We start from the raw sequence: 20,320 nt of genomic DNA, 5'->3' as shown, positions 1-20,320 counted from the left end.
TTCATTAAGATTTATTTAATAATAAAATTGTGGGTGTTGCATTTCTAGTAAATTTTAAACTCATACAATACATGGTGTTTGATTTGCCAATAAAGCTATAATTATTGGGAGTAAATATATTCTGATGTTAAAAATGGATATTACAATATTTATTCCCACTAGCGAAAATATCACTTAATTATTTCTTCGGTCCAAAATATCATAGATTCATCCAAAATCGTGTTACATGCATAACAGATATAAAAATCCATATATGAGAAATTCGAGAATTACAAGTAGAAACCACAAAAACTCAAATACAACTTGTTTTCCTCCCTTCATATTTTTCACCCAACCAGATTTTTCGATGACTGTATTCATCCTCTCTCAGCTTACTATTTTTTACCACCTCTTATTTATACCAAATAAAAAATCAATACAATATCAATTAATAGTGATATAATCTTGCACCATTAATTTAGAAATTATGTCATATTCATCCAAGTAAAAATTGTAATCTTCTACCATTAAACTAGTAATTATGCATATCAAAATAGTCTGCTAGTAAGTCTTAAATATTCAATCAATAATCGCTTTAGATTGTTCGATCATGAATGAATGGGATAACTATCACATCGGTAGAATTTCCACCCAACCATAAATTTTCTATATCTACGTGGAGAAACGATTTTTCGCCCAAAACATGCGAGATGTGTGTTGCAATGGGGCCACATAAGGTAATTGGTTTTTGGACTACAGAGTCAAGCTAGACCTTGATTAAACCCAAAGAAATTATGTTTTGCGTATAAACGCGGCATTCCGGCTTCAATGTTATCATTGAAGAACCGGGAACGGGGAACCCATAAATCTTGTGGCATCAAAAAACAACCCCATCCCCCAAAAAATGAATTTGACCATTTGCTCTCTCTCTCTCTCTCTCTCTCTCTCTATTTGGGTTACACTGTTATTACGCTATGCCTTTTCTCTTTGGGTCTTAAAAAATTTCTCTGAGTACTTTTATCGAGCATTTGGTTGTGTTGGACTTTGGGAAAGACGGGGGTTATGGTTTTCTGGACAAAGAGGTTTTCGCTTCTGAAGTGGAGTTTGCTAGTTTAATTTGATCCTACGGTTCAGATATGAACAAAATGAAACAAAAAGATTTTTGATAATAAAAGAACTTAAAAGCTCCTGAAAAAAAAAAAGTCCATTTTTTCGATGTAAAAATTCTGTCGAAAATGATTTCTGTTTTTACCTTTTTTTGTTTTCCACATTCTTGTTAGATGGATGAGGTTCTCCCATTTGTATGCCAATTCTCCGAATTCTTTGGATAAATTACACTCTCCTCTCTTATGGGATATTTAAATTATTCTGTTATCCTTCTATTTTGAAAATTTACGCCTCCTTTTTTTTTTTTTTTTTGTAATAACGCCTCCTTTTTCTTTACTATGAGATTAATATGTTTCATTTTAGTTATTTCAACGGTAAATAAGCCTCTTATGGTATATTTTACTCACTTATATTTCTCAGCACCATCAGCGGATGATTTTGAATTTCTACTAACAACTTTGAATTTTAAAAGATGAATTAAAAATTTTGGGTGAAGATCCGTGAATAAAATTTTTATGCATTAGATGTATCCAACTCGGTACATCTTTTTTCCCTAAAAAGAAATTTTTTCAATGTGGTGGAATTTTTTTTTTTCTAAAGTAATGAAACATTTTTCAAATGTGGAAAAAAGATGTACCGAAAGTGTTGTTAAACCCGACCCGAGAATCGATCCGGTTGGGGTACTGGGTCACTGGTCGGACCGATGGGTCACTGATCGGACCTGTTGGCCTGGATATATATAGATATATTAAAAAGTATATAAATATGAACATATAAATTCAATTATATTCTTCATATATAAAATGAATTAAACAAAGTTCACTAAATAAGCTCAAAAACATGAAGCATAAATAAATAAAAATGCACGCTATTACTATGTCAATTTAAATTGCAACTCAGAATCCGCATAAGCATACCTCTTAATGACATTGAACTCATATTTTTTAAATTCAACTACATTAAAATGACATATGTCACATTCTCTTAATTTATTATTCCCCAAATTACTGCAGTATTGAAAACTAAAATTTGAGGTCATTGTAGAAGAATATAATAGCAAATAAAATTACAAAAAGTTTTTAAAATGAGTTCTACAATTTTTTTATAAGATGGAATAGTTTTGATTTTTTGGTTTTTTTTTTAAATACATGACCCGAGTGGGTCACGGGTCACCGATTTTGTCCAGATTTTAAAATCGAGTCGATGCATGACTGGTCCAATGCTTGACCCGAACCGGTCTGATGACTGATTCGCCGGGTTCCGGGTCGACCCGACCGAGTCGGGCCGAGTTTTACAATAGTGGCCAATTGAGTACATGTGATGCACCAAAGATTTGTTCGAAGTTCCATGACCTATTATAAAGGTGTTTGAAATTTCATTTCATTTTCTAAAAAATTTAAATCAACAATAAAATATTTAAAATTAGCTGCTGATAAGAGTGAGAGTAACATAGAGTGAAAAAACGCTTTGATGAGTCTGTTCATAATTATTCACCACTGCTTATATGTTTGTTTGTATTAAAATAAACTAGATCATAACAGATTAATATATGGGGAAAAGGGAGTGTAATAATATAATTTAGAGGAGTAATGCAAGCAATCAAATATTAGAAAGATTTATTTCTGTGACACAAACCTAACAATCTCGATGGATACTTAGGCATCGAGTATGAGATACAAATATTATTAGTTCCTATGGCTACGAGGAAATCCCTTACACACAAGAAAACAAAAACAACCATTTAAAGCTCGTCTTTAGGAAAAGATGATGAACGTGTTGTTGGGTCACTAGAGGACTTTTTGATTGGATAGGAAGCATCCATTGCTATGCCACATAGACCTTCCTTGTCAGATATGCCCCTTTGCATTCTAATGTAACCACGTTCTCCCCAATCTAACCCCCATGAGTTCTTCGCTATCCAATATTTGGTTCTATCTTGAGTTGCTCCATAGCCCACAATTGCTACTCCATGATCCAGGTCAATGCCACAGTGTCCCGTAAATACTCCCTGAAATTATTTATAAACCAAATTTAAGATACCCCACACGCCATTGTGTTTAGAAAACTAGAACCATGTTTAATTAGTTGATCTATCTGTTAACTAATAAAACAATCACACTTATAGTTTTACACCAGTTATACACTTAAACCGAACTACGGTTACACCATGAACTTCCAACTTAACGAACTTCCATTAGTCCCGTGTTTCAGACTTTCAGTGCAGTTCGTCTTTATTTCATTTTCTGGGGTCTCTCATTCATAACATTGTTATTATATTGTGATTTTAAAAGCTATTCAAAACAAAATTTCAAGTGAAGAAGTGGATTGGAATTACAAATTTACCTCTGAGTAGAATTGGAAGTCAAGTCCCCTGGCATTAATGGCTACATATACAGGTTGGTTGGCAACAACATGGAGCAATGCCGTCTCATTATTGGCGGGAACAACCTCATAGCCATCAATTGACACTGCTGGCTCATTCTCCTATAACAACATGAATGGTTTTTTTCATATTAAGAAATTCCTCGTTCAATTAAATTTATCTAATGTTGAGCACAATAATAGATGAGGGTGCACCTTTGATACATCCCACCTTCCATCTTTTGCTTTATAAGGGTAATTACTTTCTGTTGTTATACCCTTTTGCTTGATGAACTCGAACGCATTTTCCATATAACCACCATTGCATCCTTTGTTCACTTTATTGTCACAATCGACAAGTTCTTGCTCAGATAAGGAAACTAGCTTACGTGTCTTGATTTGGTTATTACCTTCAACAGCTGCAACAGTTGAAAACGCCCAGCAATTACCTATACGAGACATTAAAAAAAACAGGAAGACTTTCATTACAACGATCGTTAAAAGATAATTAATGAATTAAGGAGAAAATTATACTTACTATTATTTTAGCCATACTTGATTACCGTTGGATTAATTTAAAATCAACGATAACTAATATTTTTTATTTTTTAACAATTGATTTCAAATTGATCCAATTAAAATGATAATAAGACATGACTTAATTGAAAGTGAGTAGTAATAGTGGCTATTTTGTTTACCGCATGGGCCTTGATCTCCTCCAATCCACCGAAGAGGGAACATTGTCAATGTTCTCATACATGAATGTCATATTTCCACGTGGTGTGCCGCGGAGATGATCAACTTTTAAGCCAGCATAGATACTCTTGAATTCGTGATTAATGGTCATGTCAGCGAACTTGTTCAACTTCAGCTTGTAAGGCTTGTCCAGTTTATTGGTATTGTGGACATGCATCACATTGTCTTTGAACACCTTGAAGCGATTGTGCTTCTCATCTAGGCTTCGAGAAACCGTGTGGTGGCTCCTCCATCTCTCGTACAAATCCCACAAGCCTTCCTCGGATGCCAAATCTTTGTCGTTGAAATCAAAGCTCTGGGCCACTCCGAGAACAAAAGCAAAGGACAAAGCAACCAAGAAGAGCTTCTTAATTTCCATATATGCTTTATTGGATATCAATTCAATTGAAGATGGGGAAAGCAGAGAACCTGGGAATGCTTTATATAGAGAAATAAAAACCAACTAGCTAGGGAGAAATTATGAAAATAAAGGAAGAAGTTACAATTACTTGTGGGCATCAACAATCCATAATGATGAAGAACATGACAAGGCTATTGCACTCGAGAATTGTGGAGAAAGAGATGAAAGGATATGTTGATTTTGCTCAATTATGGAAGCAAGTATTTCATTATCACAATCCACATGTAAACTTGAAAAATGGTTAACTGTGTTATTCAGAGAGAAAATCTGATATATATATTTTTTTTTTTGAATAAACTCAGAGTGTCCTATCCATAGGACGAGACTAGTTCTTTCATAACTTGGAGTGTAACAGTTTTTATTATTGGCTCTAAAGTGTTTCTCGTAGGAATGAACCCTTCACTTTATCTGATACTTACATAAAAGGGAAAATACAATATGTACATGAGGAGGGAAAAATAAAACTACAATAACAGAAAGCTAGCGGCTATGGAACTAAAACAGTTCAACAGTTGGAACGTACATGAATAAAATAATTAACTAACTAAATATAGAGGATGTGGAAATAAATAGCAGTGGTAGGTGACTAGCTATGGCTATGCTGCATGTATCACTGTATCATGCATAATCTCAATGGATTTTTTTAATATAGACCCGATCCACAGTGCTTTGGGTGCATCTTTTCCAAAAAAGGGCAAAAAAATTATATTTAAATTCCTCTCTTTATTTAAATTCTATCTCACTCTTTTTTTTTCTTTTCACTTTTAGTCAAGGACTATGAAGTCCAGGCCCACAATAAATGACCTCCATCTCAACACTAAGGGAGATTCATTTTGTTGTATATCTCTAAAATTACAGATAATAGATGGAAACTTGTGAGAATTTTCTTATTGGGAAAAAAATTGGCAAAATAGGTTCCTAATCTAAAGCTTTGTGTCAAATTGCTATTATGTTCTTGAAAGATTATGTTTCGATTGCATGCGGAACACGCTATTACCTTAACGAGAATGATGGTAGAAGAGAAAGTGGAGTACATGCAACGCTATGATATTGATAACTGCTTTTACCATAGCCACGTGATCGTTTGTGAAAGAAGTGTTGTACTATGCGCAAAGAAAATGTATAAAATAATTTCAAAAAAAAAAATGTATAAAATTGCAGTCAATTCTACTTCTGAATTGTGAGACACTTCCCCTCTAGTTATGTGAAGTATTAATACAAAGTTATAATAAAAAACTGGTCCCCTTTATTTTACATCACCAATACCGTTTTCTTGATAAAGTATTATTAGGATAATTTAATTACAATACATAATCAACTGAAAAGATACTCGTATAAATATGGACTTTAAAAAAAAACTTGAATTATTCCATGAAAAGAGCTTCAAATACATTTTTAAGTTTTTGCTAATGAAATTACAAACTACTGTCTATAACTTATGAAATAAAGGCTAATAGTAACTATTTAAGAGTTGGACAATAGAAAGCTGTGAAAAATCTAGGATATTTATGAAAAAAGTCAGGATAGGAGTGTAAAGTGTTTTTGCAAGGTTATCTAGACTTCTTAATTATAAATTAATATGGTAACCATTTTTTATATTGCTCATTATCTACACTTTATGATGTGCCATATGTACTTTGTAGTTAATAATTTGTTGCTCTACATTGTGCATATTCTATGTTGTCAACTATAATGCACGGACACGGACACACGACACGACACACCGACACGTTAATTCTAAAAAATGTGATATTTCGACACGTTGGGACACGTTTTTATATTTAATACATATAAGAGTCCATAATAAGTCATATAACCAATCAAATATTTAAATTTCAGAACATAAATATAAATATAAATAATTTTTCGTGTCCCCAAATGTTGACTGCGTGTCCCCAAATATTGACCGCGTGTCGGAACGTGTCGGAGAGTTGACCGCGTGTCCCCAAATGTTGACCACGTGTCGGACACGTGTCCGTGCATACGAGGTTGTCAATGCTCATAATGATAATAAGAAGAAGAATAATAACGGCTTCTTCTTCTACTGGTGAGTCTAGGGTTTTAGAGTAATTGGGAGTTTAGAAGAGGAAAGTTCGGGTCACCCGAACCCGTCAAGGAAATGGGCCTAAGCCCAAAAGTGATTTTCTTTTGTTTATTTATATTATCATTAATTAAAAATATATAAATTAAATTGCAATTAGATAATAAAATATATAAAGTTAGAAAGTGTATAGAGATAATTGCAATTAGGTAATAAAATATTTTTATGCAAAATATATTTCTAATGTATAGAATTCCCTTTATACGTTACTATTTACTATGGTTTTTTAGATTAAATTTGAATAAGAAAGCTCCGAACTTCTTTTGATGATTAAGTGGAAAAAAATTAATTTATTGTTTTTTAAATAAAAAAATTACGAATTTATGACAGTTTTGTAAAGTGTATTCCTAAATGACTCGTGACAGACAATAACTTATTAGTGTTGAAAATTTCAAAGGCTTTTGGTTTTTTTCATCGAATATTGCAACGGAATTTTTTCCGTAAAAAATTACAACGGAATTATTTCCGTTGAAAATTGCAACGGAATAATTTTTCGTTGAAAATTCCAGCGAAATTTTGGACTTTTTCCGTCAAAAATTGCACCGAAATAATTTTCCGTTGAAAATTTTAACGGAATTTTGAACCTTTTCCGTCGAAAATTTCAACGGAATTATTTCCGTTTAAAATTGCAACGGAATAATTTTCTGTTGAAAATTCCAACGGAATTTTTGGACTTTTTCCGTCGAAAATTGTAACGGAATAATTTTTCGTGGAAAATTCCAACGGAATTTTGGACTTTTTCCGTCAAAAATTTCAACGGAATTATTTTCCGTTGAAAATTTCAATGGACTTTTTTTTTCATAAAGTAATTTTGACTGAATTTTACTCCTTCATTTTGCTCTTCAAGTAATCACAAGCATTATGAAAAGCCATAAATTTCTTTTGTGCAAGAATGCTATCATTCATAATTGTTTATGGTATTGTGCATACATATTGAAACATTCACATGAGAATGCAAGTAGTCATGACTATCCACAACTACAAGTGTTGAAGTAGTGAGTGAAGTATACAAAAATGATACTAAGATGTACTCAAATGATAATGGATATGAAAATACGTAAATATGTTGCTAACAAATCTCTTTAATCTTTATTGAAATATGCCTTGAAAGAATTAATCGTATAAATGGTACACACGCCATTGCAAGATGAGGGACAAAACCTCCTAAGCGCAGACCTGTTGGAAGCCATCAATAGTAAACTTAAACAATATAAAAAATGCAATCAACGAAAACAAACACAACATGAGTGATATGCAATTATCAACATATATGATATTGATCTGAGTATAATAAAGATTACAGAGATTTGTTAGCAAAATGTTTACGTAGTTTCACATCCTTTATCATGTGAGTACATCCGAGCATCATTTTAGTATATTTATAACTTCACCCACTTCTTCAACACTTCCAGACATGGATAGTCACTACTTGCATTCTCATGTAAATGTTTCAATATATATGCACAACACCATAAACAATTATAAATGACAGCATACTTGCCTAAAAAAAATTTAGGGTTTTTGATAATGGTTGTGATGACTTGAAAATTATCAACGGAAAAAAACTCTGTTGAAATTTTCGACGGAAAAAGACCAAAATTCCGTTGAAAGTTTCAACGGACCAAAATTTCGTTGCAATTGTCAACGGAAAACTATGCCGTTGCAATTTTCAACGAAAAATTTCCGGTGAAATTTTAAACGGAATATTATTCTGTTGTAATTATCAACAGAATTTGTTGTCCGTCGCTATTTTTCGATTAAAAATAATTATGTGATAAAATTTTGACAGAAAATTTCAACGGAATTTAATTTCCGTTAAAAATTTTGACGGAATTTATTTTTCGTTGGAAATTTCCGTCTCAAAATTCAACGGAAATTTTTTCCGTCTCTATTTCCAACGGAATTGAATTTTCGTCAAAAAATCCATTATTATTTTTGACGGAATATTTTTCGTTGATAAATTCCGTCGATAATAGAGTTTTTTTTAGTAGTGTGCATCTATCACGGAATATTATAAATAAATGTCCCGGGTAGAATGCAAACAAAATTTAGTTATTTCCTCTAAAAAGGCATGTACTCGTTTTTATTAGTTACTTAATTTTCTTGAGACCTTGTCTATAATAGTAGCATTCTAGCTATTTAACTTTCATAACATGAGGGAATTTAATGCTTTATTAAAATCCTTCTAAGATAACTTTAGTACTATCTTATTATGGTAATTTTAGTATTATCAAGAATTATCTTATTAGGTTTTATAAGAGTTATGTTGTAGGAAAAGTGATTGTGTAATGTTATAGAGATTTGTTTTGCGTGCCGTAGTTTTTTTTTTTTTTTTCAAAAAGTGTGGGCTCCACAAAATGTTGTGTGTGTAGAAAATTTTGTTGTGTCATGTTAAATGACAAATGCAAACACCTATCTTATTATAATCTTTTTTAGCATGATTCTTGAGCAATTTTCCGTACAAAGTAATCCGTGATTATCAATTATCATTTGACTCCAGTGTGACGCGCTGCTAGTTGCTTGTAGTAAAGAGATACACTAGCGTAATCCGTGGGGCATCACCAAATCACCAATCATTTATTCAATTGAAAAACCATATACTAAATTCCTAATGAAGCATTATATTGTCTTTAGGTCCAATTAAGTAGGACATGTTTACCGATTATGGTCAATTCTGTGATCCTCTATTTTATGAAATGATGAGAGATCGGTCGTGTGCCTTAATTGCCTCCAAAGAGTTCTTTTTTTTTTTTTCCTCCATCTCTATTACAGTAATTGTTCAATAATCCAAAGAAGAATAAAACATTAAAAATGAAATCTAATCCATTTTCGTCTGTTTCTCCATTACATCCAATCATCCCTTCATGAAAAATGAAATAAATCACTTCATGAATTAACCATCCAACTAGATATTTTGGTGAGTACTAGTTTGAGTAGTTTCCATACCCCTTCCCATGTTACAGATAGTGTTCAATATGAAAGTTTAAACCAAAGCACAATATGTAGGTAACGTTACTCATTAGAAATGTGACAACTCATAATAACAGGTTAGAGGACCTGGTAATCTATTAATCATTTAATTGGCTGACATATTTCAATAAAATTTGCCAGATCAACATCACTAACGGAAGAGCTTCATCACAAAGAGTTATTCATTCTTCACTTGAGATATAGAGAGGAAGTAATTCAAATGAAAATCTGTTAAAAATTAATATATACATCTTTCCCTGATTTGAATGGTATACCCTGTATGAACATAAAAATGTTTTAACAAAAAATTCAGCCAGCCATTCTGAAAACTGTACAATTGAGTATTACCACATCCCCTTGCATATAAAAAGCCCATTATGTCCAGATGCAAACAATCCCATTCTTGTCAGCTGAAGCTAGGGGTTTTCCAGTCCCACTCCACCTACAACACAGAACAGAAGAAGTGTGTTCCTTCAATGTACTGACTATATCACCTTTAGATATTGACCAAATATAGATAGATCCATCAGCAGAGCCAGCAGCAACGTGATTGTCGTCTGGACTAATACAGGAGCGACTCCAATTAGAAGCCACTCTGTTTCCTGTGGCTTTTAATGTGCCACAAACTTCCAGAGATCGCACATCAAACAAATTGTGCAAATTGTCCCTTCCACTGGTCAATACAACATTTCCATTTCGAGAAAGGGATACTGATGTGACAGCAAGTGAATGTGCTGCAACCTCGCTAAGTAGCTTCCCAGTCTGAATGTCCCATAACCGAAGATTACCATCAACATGTCCAGAAAATATGGTCTGTCCATCCATGCTGAACGAAAGAGCATTGCAGTTGCTGTGAAAAATTATTGTGTTTGTGCAGTAACCTTTCACCAAGTCCCAAACTTTTATGGTACGATCATAAGCTGCACTGACAACATGACGACTTGAAATCTTGCTGACATCAACAGCACAAACTTTATCTGTGTGGCCAGTAAGGGTATGACGGATCCGGCTTGAGTTGAGATCCCACACATACAAATTGTTTGAGCTGCTTGCAGCAATGACAGATCGATTATCATGGCTGATTGTGAGATCCAATACTGAGCCAAGGCAGCCAGAAAGAGTGGAACTTAAAGATCCTGTATTTGTGTCCCACACTTTAACTGACCGATCCTGTCCCCCAGTAATCAGTTTACTAGAATTGTACTCAAACAACATGGAAGCACAACCACCTTCATGTGCATTTAACCTGTATTTGCATGTGGAAGGGATGTTTGATTCTAAAAAGAATTCAGCACCTTCTTCACTTCTGCGAACTATACCATCCACCTGTTGCCTTGCAAGTTGTTCCAAACCACTAGCCTTTAGCCGTGCAACCATATCCTCATACAGTGCATTTGCCTAAAGTGATGGGAACTAAATTATTAGTAAAATCAGTGGCATAAGGAAGTATTTAGAATTCTAAGCAACCAGAATTAGTAGCATCGCAGTTTTGTAAGTATTCTACATGTAAGAAACTTAAACTACTGATGTAACTATCGCAACGTTCAATTCTGTCATGCAATTTGACATTTAAATATAACATTACTAACCAACAAGGTTCAAATTTTAAAATATCGATAAATAAGTTGAGAAATACATGCAATATTGGTGTAATATTGTTGAGTCAGGTAAATAACATTTACCACAAATCTTGCAAGGCTGCATCAAAAGCAGGTTAGCAGCAGCTGAACTTAGTTCTAATAATACAATTAGCCCAAGAGGCTTATATACTCTTAAGAGTATCCATATTGTTTTGTTGTCCAAAGCCAAATTCATTTTCACAGAGAATGTGTACCTATACTAAATATCTAATTCCAAAAGTTCAAATGGTGAATGAGAAGATAATAGACCTCATTTAGGCGATCAGCATCCTTCATCTTTTCTAACATCCAGCGGTCAATCAACATCTTATTTTCAGCTTCAGCTTTCATGGCTTTAGCAGTCATCTGCTCCAGTTGTGCTTTAATTTCTGAATTCTCACTCACAACCAGTTCTAAAGATTTAATCTTTTGTTCCAAGTCCATCTTTAACTGAGAGCACTCATCCCTGCAACGTTAATTTAAGTTGCAATCATTTGCCACAAACTTTAGAAAACAAAAGTGTTAATGGCTGTTAAGACACAGAAGAAATATTAAGCAACCTCACTTCAGTCAACTCCTTTAGCATATCAGCGATTGCACTTTCCTTCTCTTGAACCAAAGCTTTAGAAGCTCTAGCCTCAGCTACTTCCACAACAAGTTGCTCAGACAATCTAGATTGAGCTTTGTAGCATTGCTGAAGTTCCACTTGCAGATTCTCTGCTTTCTCTTTCCACTCAGAGCCCTTCAAGGACATACATACAATATTTAACTCAATAAAAGCATTCCAATCATTAGACACGGACTATGAACACCCATGTCAAGCAGCATTCACAAATACTGATATTTCTAAATGTTTGTCTGCACCCATTATCAAAAGCCAATAACTTTGCAGAGTTGAAGATTCGTAGAATTGTTCACAAGCACTATTCTATTGGAACCAACGATTGAACAAATTTATAAAATTGTGATAAAATTAGAATAATCCCTAAAAAATTGTTAATGGTATTAACAGAGAAGGGACCTGGGAAGCGATAGGTCTAGAAAGAGCGTCAAAAGCGGGAGCATGAGCAGCTTCTTCGAGCAAATGGCGCTTTCGCAGAGCCTTCAAAGCATGATTGATGGCTTCATTCGCAATTTCTTCTTGCGACTTGGAAGCTTTCGCCATTACTTGGAAAAACAATCCAACCAACAAATTATCAAATCAACTGTTTCTGATCGTTTTCCTGGAAAATAAAAACCAAAAAGAAAATACTATACAACAGAATTTACAATTTAAGATCCGCAAAGATAGAACAAATTATGCAATAGGGTTCTTAATAATAATAATAATTTAAGATGGTGTGTAGAGAGACCTGGGAATATGTTTCATACGCCAGAGACAACCATGAAAATTTTAGGGGTCAGGCCCACAACACTAGCACTATGCCAATGGCTTCAGAAATTTTTCGTTTTACATGTGGGCCTAAGGTCATCAGTTTTACGCAAAGTTTTGAAAATTAATTAACCAATAATTCGATCATTAAAGTAGTTTTTTTTTTTTAAATATAGGTACAGGGGAAATGTTATATTTACAAATTTTTTGTTTATAAATTTTTACAAATTACATTAATGTAATTTGTAAACGGAACATTCCCCTGGACAAAGTTTTAATTATTCAGTAAAAAATTTTTACTTATTTGAAGTTCATGAAAATTAAAATTATTTTTTTATGATCCTATACCATGTCAGCGCAAAGGACTTGAATTCATCAATGTTTGTTAAGTGGTAAAGAGTTTAATTCCTTTCCTCCATGTTAAATACTAAAAAAAAAAAAAAAAAAATAGTTTAATTCCTTTTAAGTAAAATAGGTCTTGAAAGAGTTGGAAGAGTTTTGCTATTTTAGGTGAGTCGATGTCATCCGTCTCGAATTGATCAAGACTTAAAGTGATTTACACATATTTGAGGGTTTCAGATAAAAAAAAAAAAAAAAGGCTCGATTTCAATTTCAAGCTTGCCCTGGCATTTGGTACGCGATATTCTCTAGAATTTTCGAGAAACTAAATTTTTTTAAATTTTTAATTTTCAAATATTATCGTAAACTAAATGTAAAAATCATATTTCTGAAAATTGAGATTCCCGGATAAAAAAATTCTCCTCTACCAAATGTCCCAGATAATGGCAAAACTTAAGGAATTTTGCGTGCACACACAGCAGGCAAAATTTAAGATAACAAAGTACCAAATTTGCTGCATTGGCAAAATTAAACTAAATTGTAACAATGTGGACAAGTTACGAGCAATACCAAGAGAAAATCTAATTTAGAAACTAACGAGATAGAAGAGTTGGGATACAAAAATGGAAGAAAGATTTATGTGAAATTTTACATATCATAATAAATCGCCACCTTTAGGCTATATAGTCACTTGCTTCATTTTCTATCTTAAGACTAAAACAAGGTTAGAGTTATTTCTATTGAAATCCCAACATATCTAAATCTCTACATGAACGACGCAATGAAACTGCGACAGCAACATTAGCATTCTGTGAAAGATAAGTTAAACCCCCCCAATGTAAAGTAACTTTGTATCTTTGTATTCTTCTCCCCTCCCTATACCAAACCCATTGCCAAAGCCAATTTTACAGATGCTTCAAGAGCTTCAAAGTGCTGGAACCTCTATCCAGCCAATCAATGCTCTTCCTTGCCCTCTCAAACTGAACATCAACGCTTATCCGGGAGTTATCATGGTACTCTACGCTTCTTCGAGATCTCTCCATCTGGTCACAAGAGATCCTTGACTTCTCTAGTGTTTGGACATCATTGAATTTGTACCCACGAAATTTCAGTGTTTCTTTCCTATCAGTGCTTTTCCTTGGTTTGTCCCTCAGATCAGTACTCATCCTTGGAGCTTCAAAACAATCAATACTTCCTATGGCTTCTTCAAATCTATCTATGCTTTTCCTAAAACTTAGTCTTTGCGATGGTGGCTTTTCTATTGTTAATATGAATTTTCTGAGATGTTGGACATATTCCGGATAGGTTTCCAGGTTACAGTGGTTGCCTCCTTTGAGCCACAAAGGTTCATATTTCTCTTGACAAAGTTCCCACAGCTGCTTCCCATGAGAGCAATCAACAACCTCATCAGCTGTTCCCTGAAGAGTGAAGAGAGTATTAGGATGATGCTAAATTAGAAAAGCGATGTTTAAGTTCAATAAATAAACACAGGAAAGCGATTCGTGAGAAGTCACAATATTCGCGAGAAAATAATTTAACAAGCTTATATCAGCAACAGAGCTGGTGTCTCTTCAATCTTGATGCTAGTAAAGACTGCTTCAATCAACAAACTCCAACTTCTTTTTTTAAATTAACCAGCTCATGCTATGAAAAGTGGTGTTCTCCATCTATCAGATATTCATATCATGATTTTTATCACAATTGTCAGCAGCGGAAAAAAAGATACTTATTTGAATCAAAAAGAGGGCTAAGTGCTAACTATTACAACAATTGATTGCATAACAGTTACAACTTACAACAACTACAGAAAATATAATAACATCCACATGATAACAGTAGTGAGCGGAAAATCGAATGTAATACATTTGGAGTACTTACATGCATTACTAGCACTGGACACTTCACCAATGGAATTTTATCAATGTTCTGTAAAACAAAAACACAGAACTAAGTTCAGGTACATATACATAATGCTTATATCAAACGACACCAAGCATATAGGACAACGACAAAGTATCTGACCTTGTAAATGTCAAACCAGTATGTCCGTTTCACAGGGTACATGACTCTCAACCCTGATAGTATAGCACTGTGGAGAATAACAGCCCTTAGTCCGGGCAATCGAACAGCAAGATCTAAAGTAGGACCACTTCCAACAGATTGACCATAAAGGATTATGTCTTCCTGCTTAGTACCATAGTTCTCTACAAGATACTTATATGCAGCTTCAATGTCAGCATAAGTATTATTCTCACTTGGCTGTTGAATGATATCCACATAAGTATCCTGCTGTGATCAAAAGAATCAAACAAACCAGAAAGAAGTGTACAGAGTAGTTACCTTACCCGATGACTGCCCATAACCAGAGTAATCATATCTGCATACATTAAACTAAGGTGCTTGAAAACATCATTACAACAAGACTTACAAATGTGTTCTTTAACGAACTTCACAACTTTCATATATGATAAGCAATCATAGAAATGAGCAATATAAAAAATATTCTAATCCTCAAAGTTTAAAATTTCATTTGTACAGAAAAGATTTAATTTGACACTCCACAGATCCGGAGTTAAATCTAATGGTAAGAACATATGGGAGTTTTTGTATGTGTGAACTATTGTGTATATAACATTCCCCTTTTCTAACAAAATTTGTCGAAGAAAAAGGAAACACCCATCCGAGAACAAAAGGAAATATAAAGGCTAAATTGTGTTGCATTTAGTGTTGCAGTGAGGTGGCTGATGTGGCTGCCTAGTTGCTGAGGCAAGGTGGGATGTGTGATTCATCTGCGAAGAGGCCACTTCTTCTTGATGCGGCAAAGCAGCTGCATTATGAAATTTCGGCAAATTGACTCTTACCCTAACTTAAAACACTCAACAGCCAAGGTACCTATACCAAAGGTGTTTTTCAGTCAAATACCGTCACCCAAACCTAATATGACCTAGAATTCCACCCCAGGATAATCAACTGACCTCGGTCACATGCATGAGAGAGTCAAGAGACCAAGATAACTGTCTGCTGACGTATTTTGTCGTGTCTTTCATGACTTGACATGCATTTGGTTGGCTGTGCACTTATTATGTTTCCGGTATTGTCTATTTGGAATACTTTATGTTTTTATTGCATTGTCGTGACTTAATTTCCATTTAAATCGTATCTATGTGATCATTTGTTGTTATATGAATCAATTAACTCTAAATTCAGGGGCTTGATGCCTCAAACAGCTCATCGCTTCACGACAACACTGGTTGCATTGAAACCTATGAGGTAGATGGCCATAACTAACATAACTGCATATCTAACCCACTGATCGCTTCACGACAACACTGGTCGTATTGAAACCCATATCGCTTCACGACAACACTGGTTTCATTGAAACCTATCCAGCAGATAGCCATAACTAAATTAACCGTGTATCCAACCCCTTTTTCGCTTCACCACAACACTAGTTGCGTTGAAACCTATCCAGTAGATGAACATAACAAACTTAACGGAAATCCTCAGAGTTCACTTGTCGGATAACTAAATTCCAACTTTCTTTTCATAAACAAATCGCCATCTTGGTTGAAAATAATCAAATTTAGGTAAAATTTCGAGCATACTAAAAATGATGGAATAGCACAGTCCCACCTTCAAATCACCATCTTCCATTCATGGCAGAACCACAGGAAACACATGGCTCAAACTCACACGCCACACTCAGTATATTAGACAAGCAGATCTACACAGATGAACCAGAAATCATCACTTCTCCCCCACCCGCACGCAGCAGACAAGATTGAACACAATACCTGACCAGCCTCATGGGAGTTTTTACTAATCAAGCCTAATAAGAAGTTAATAAATTCTTTTATGGTACCAACCCTCTCAAAATCAGAACCATCGAAATTCAATCCAAGCCAAACGAGACAATCGAACAGCTTGTGTTGAAGTGAATTGCTAAGATTCAATTTATACTACTGAACTTGTACCCCCAAAGGTGTATTATCGTGTCACCAACCAAATTCAGCAAAAAAAATCTCACTACTTTCCAAATGGGTACCTCTAATTCACTAGAATTCTATCAAACGAAATTCACACGCTCACAGACAAACACATTATACCTCTAACATTGGTTCAGTGAGTAAAGAAATGCATATGCATGTATCATGTTCATAGAGAAAAACCAAAATAAAAAATTTGAAGAAAAGGGGTAAAGGAGGGAACTTGACTTACCCCAAGAGATTAACACGCAAGCGGGTACTCAACTCGATGAAGAGCTCGTGCATCTGACCGATATCAGCGGCATTCCCGTGTGAATAAAGAACGGTGGATTTCGCCATTGGGTGTCGCACATACACGGCCACGATCTCAGCTCCACGCCGACTCGGAAATTTCACAACTTCCACATTCTCACGGCGTGGGAAACGGTCCAACACCAACACCCCTGTGCCTTCCTCCTTCACAACCTTGTACGACGGTGGGTTTGGCGGGAAGAAAGCCAGTTTTGCAGCCATAGAAGAAGTAACACCCCCCATCTCTCTCTCTCTCTCTCTAAGATCTTCTCACACAAACGCACGAAGCAGCTACGTTAAGCTACTTCACTGACATTCCTTCTTCTTCTTCTTCTTCTTCTACTTTGAGATGCATGTAATGTAACTTCTTTCGCTTGAGGACTCTAAAAAAAAGTGTTGAGTATGTAACCGATACTGGGACTTTTATTATTTATTTATCTTGTTGAGAGAAATAATAAATAATTGAATTTTTTTATATTTATTTTTTCTTTCTCTTCCTTATTTACGTTCATTAAAACCTTTTTAAAGGTGCCCCGTTGTCTTTTGCTGACGCTCACGTGTTATACGTTACTGACCTGGACTCTCTCTTTTTTTTTCCCTCCTTCTCAGCTTGTGGTCCTTTTTTTCTTTTCCTCAATTTTCATACTATCCTCTCTACTTCATAATATTCACTTGTTTAGTAACGAGGGATGAGATGAAGTTGTATAATTTCAAATTTTTCCATCAATGCATTAGTTTATTTAAGAGATCTTAAAAAAAAAACAATTATTTCTTTAAGAAAATAATATGTATTGGTCAAACGGTTTCATGCAGTAAATACATGTTTTTATTATTATTATTATTTCACCATGACTTGACTTCCTGATGAAGGAAAAGACCCTTTGGGCAATAGGGGCAGGAATGTCCTCTTCAATGCAATGGGTATCTGCCTATGTCATCTTACTTAACCGTTAATCAAAAGTTCAAGAACTTTTTATTTCCCTAGGGGAAATTTTCAACAGAAGACCTGTTTTTCCGGTAATAAGACAATTAGGTTTTATGGTATTAAAGACAGATCAATGGGCTTCAATTGTCTTTAGCCTCAGAATTCAAACACATAACATAGGGTTTGGACTCTGAGGGGGGACCCATGTGGCAGGAAACAATATCCCATGTGTTCTTCATTCCATGTTTTCGCTGTCGAGAGTGTCAACCCGCGATTCTGCTAGGAACCAATAAGACAGATCAATACAATTTAAAAATCAATTGAAGTTTCCTACCAGCAAAAAATTAAATAAAATCAATTCAAGTTATTGCTTTTACCTACATGTTTTAAACTTTCCGGATGCAGAATTCTGACTTTTCTGCTGTGACTTCGAGAAAGGAAAAGTTTAAACCCTTTCCAAACTATTATTTTTAATGTTTACTGTGATAAAGAATGCATGATTAATGTCGTGTTATGGAGAGGCACTCGATGAACTTAAAACAAAAGTGCTATGGTAGTTGTTATTAATTGTTTGACATAAGATAAATTATAGTGCTACCAGTATTTAAAGTTTTTATTAAATGCTAAAACTAAACACACGTTAAATATGTATTTAGAGAGAGAGAGAGAGAGAGAGAGAGAGAGAGAGAGAGATGAAAGAATAAGAAATGAAAATAAAGTCAAAATGTAAAATAATTCAGCTTAATCTTTCAAGCAATTAAATCCAATGAGGATTTTCTATATATTACATCAAATCAAATTAAGAAGTCTCAGTAATAATGAGGTATGATAAATAAAAATGATTGATTGTGGTAAGTGAATTTTTTTTTTCAAACAATCTTTAACAACTTCTAGAAATTTAATTTGCTTCTTTTTTAGGCCTTTATCTTTTAAACTTTGATAATTAGTCACTTCCATAAATTTAATTAATTGCAATATGATACGTACTAACGTATTATGTCATCGCGTGTGTCTATTTGTAATTCTCTCTTACTATATACATTATCTTTCTTCAGTCTCTCTTCATTTTTCCTATCTTGTTAAGATGAAAATAATATGCTACCTGGTTGGAAGATGATGCCTCTATGGTTCGAAAACCTACGAGAAAAATCAATAATGAGGGGTTTTTTTTTATAAAAAATAAAATAAAAATTGGAGTGTCATTCGTGAACATGCTGTGAAGATCGAAGATATATTTTTAAATTTTTTATAGTGAACTTATTAGCTGAGCACCTTAATAAACCAAGAGTTCAATTTCACCACCGGTCAACTTAAAGTTTAACCAGTGGTGATGTATTACACTAATTTTGTAGCTACACGATTACATCGTCGAAACTCAAATTTTACGAATGTATCAATCATGTTTTTTTGCGTGGGTGAAATCATGTTTTTTTATCATAAATTAAAATGTATTCAAATAATACTATTCAAAAAAAAAATGTATTCAAATAATAGTACAATGACACTTCTAATTTTAATAAATAAAAAAATTAAGAGAGAATAATATATACAAACTCCATTTATGACTAATTTCTCATAAGCAATCTTTGTCTTAATTCAAATACGGTAGATCATTGGCAGTGCACTGTTGCCTCAATGGGCAAGTGCACACAGTAATTTTTTTTTTTTCCTATTAAAAAAGCTGCAGTTGATTTAGTTTAGATTTACTAAATTATTACTTTCTCTTGTCTTAATGATTGGTGTTGCGGTCATTTATCCAAAAGTTACATTTTTTATTATTATATTTAACTTTTTGTAAATATAAGATAAGGCTATCTATCGTATATTCTTTCATGGATCTTATACATGATGAGAGCTTTGGAAAAAAAAAATCGAGAACCGAGCCCCGAACCTTGGTTATTAAGTGTGCAAACATAAATAAAAAAATTTGGTCCCTCGTTGATATACATTATGAAACACTTTTAGTATGAATCGTGATCCATAAATTATTGTACTACGAAGATAGATGTCACGTATCTTATCTTCAATATCTTACTAATATGTCACGCTAAAACATAAGACTAATCTAAGAAAATTAAAGCTACAAATTTAAATTTACTTTAACTACATGAGAT

At 33.9% G+C, this 20,320-nt stretch overlaps 2 protein-coding genes and 1 pseudogene across 2 annotated transcripts; all 3 read right to left on the bottom strand.

The window, feature by feature from the left end:
* Positions 1-2,827: 2,827 nt before the first annotated feature.
* On the bottom strand, positions 2,828-4,561 carry LOC133287111 (vignain-like; annotated as a pseudogene).
* Positions 4,562-9,798: 5,237 nt separating this feature from the next.
* Positions 9,799-12,667, bottom strand: LOC133287112 (autophagy-related protein 16-like). The gene is made up of 5 exons (XM_061484668.1): positions 12,646-12,667; positions 12,315-12,460; positions 11,854-12,035; positions 11,564-11,759; positions 9,799-11,072 (listed from the first exon to the last, which is right to left on the bottom strand). Exons 2-5 carry the CDS (start codon positions 12,456-12,458, stop codon positions 10,050-10,052), a joined length of 1,545 nt encoding a protein of 514 aa, XP_061340652.1. The 5' UTR covers positions 12,459-12,460; positions 12,646-12,667; the 3' UTR covers positions 9,799-10,049.
* A 1,465-nt stretch (positions 12,668-14,132) lies between these two features.
* On the bottom strand, positions 14,133-17,524 carry LOC133287110 (uncharacterized). The gene is made up of 5 exons (XM_061484667.1): positions 17,223-17,524; positions 15,345-15,381; positions 15,027-15,263; positions 14,883-14,930; positions 14,133-14,415 (listed from the first exon to the last, which is right to left on the bottom strand). Exons 1-5 carry the CDS (start codon positions 17,522-17,524, stop codon positions 14,269-14,271), a joined length of 771 nt encoding a protein of 256 aa, XP_061340651.1. The 3' UTR covers positions 14,133-14,268.
* Positions 17,525-20,320: the final 2,796 nt, after the last annotated feature.

Source organism: Gastrolobium bilobum, unplaced genomic scaffold (genome assembly GCF_033153095.1).
Source record: "Gastrolobium bilobum isolate Gb01-03AN ecotype WA unplaced genomic scaffold, APGP_CSIRO_Gbil_v1 utg16542, whole genome shotgun sequence".
NCBI classification, from domain to species: Eukaryota; Viridiplantae; Streptophyta; class Magnoliopsida; order Fabales; family Fabaceae; genus Gastrolobium; species Gastrolobium bilobum.
The sequence above is the reverse complement of the archived record's forward strand: the minus strand, read 5'-3'. Positions and strand labels throughout refer to the sequence as shown.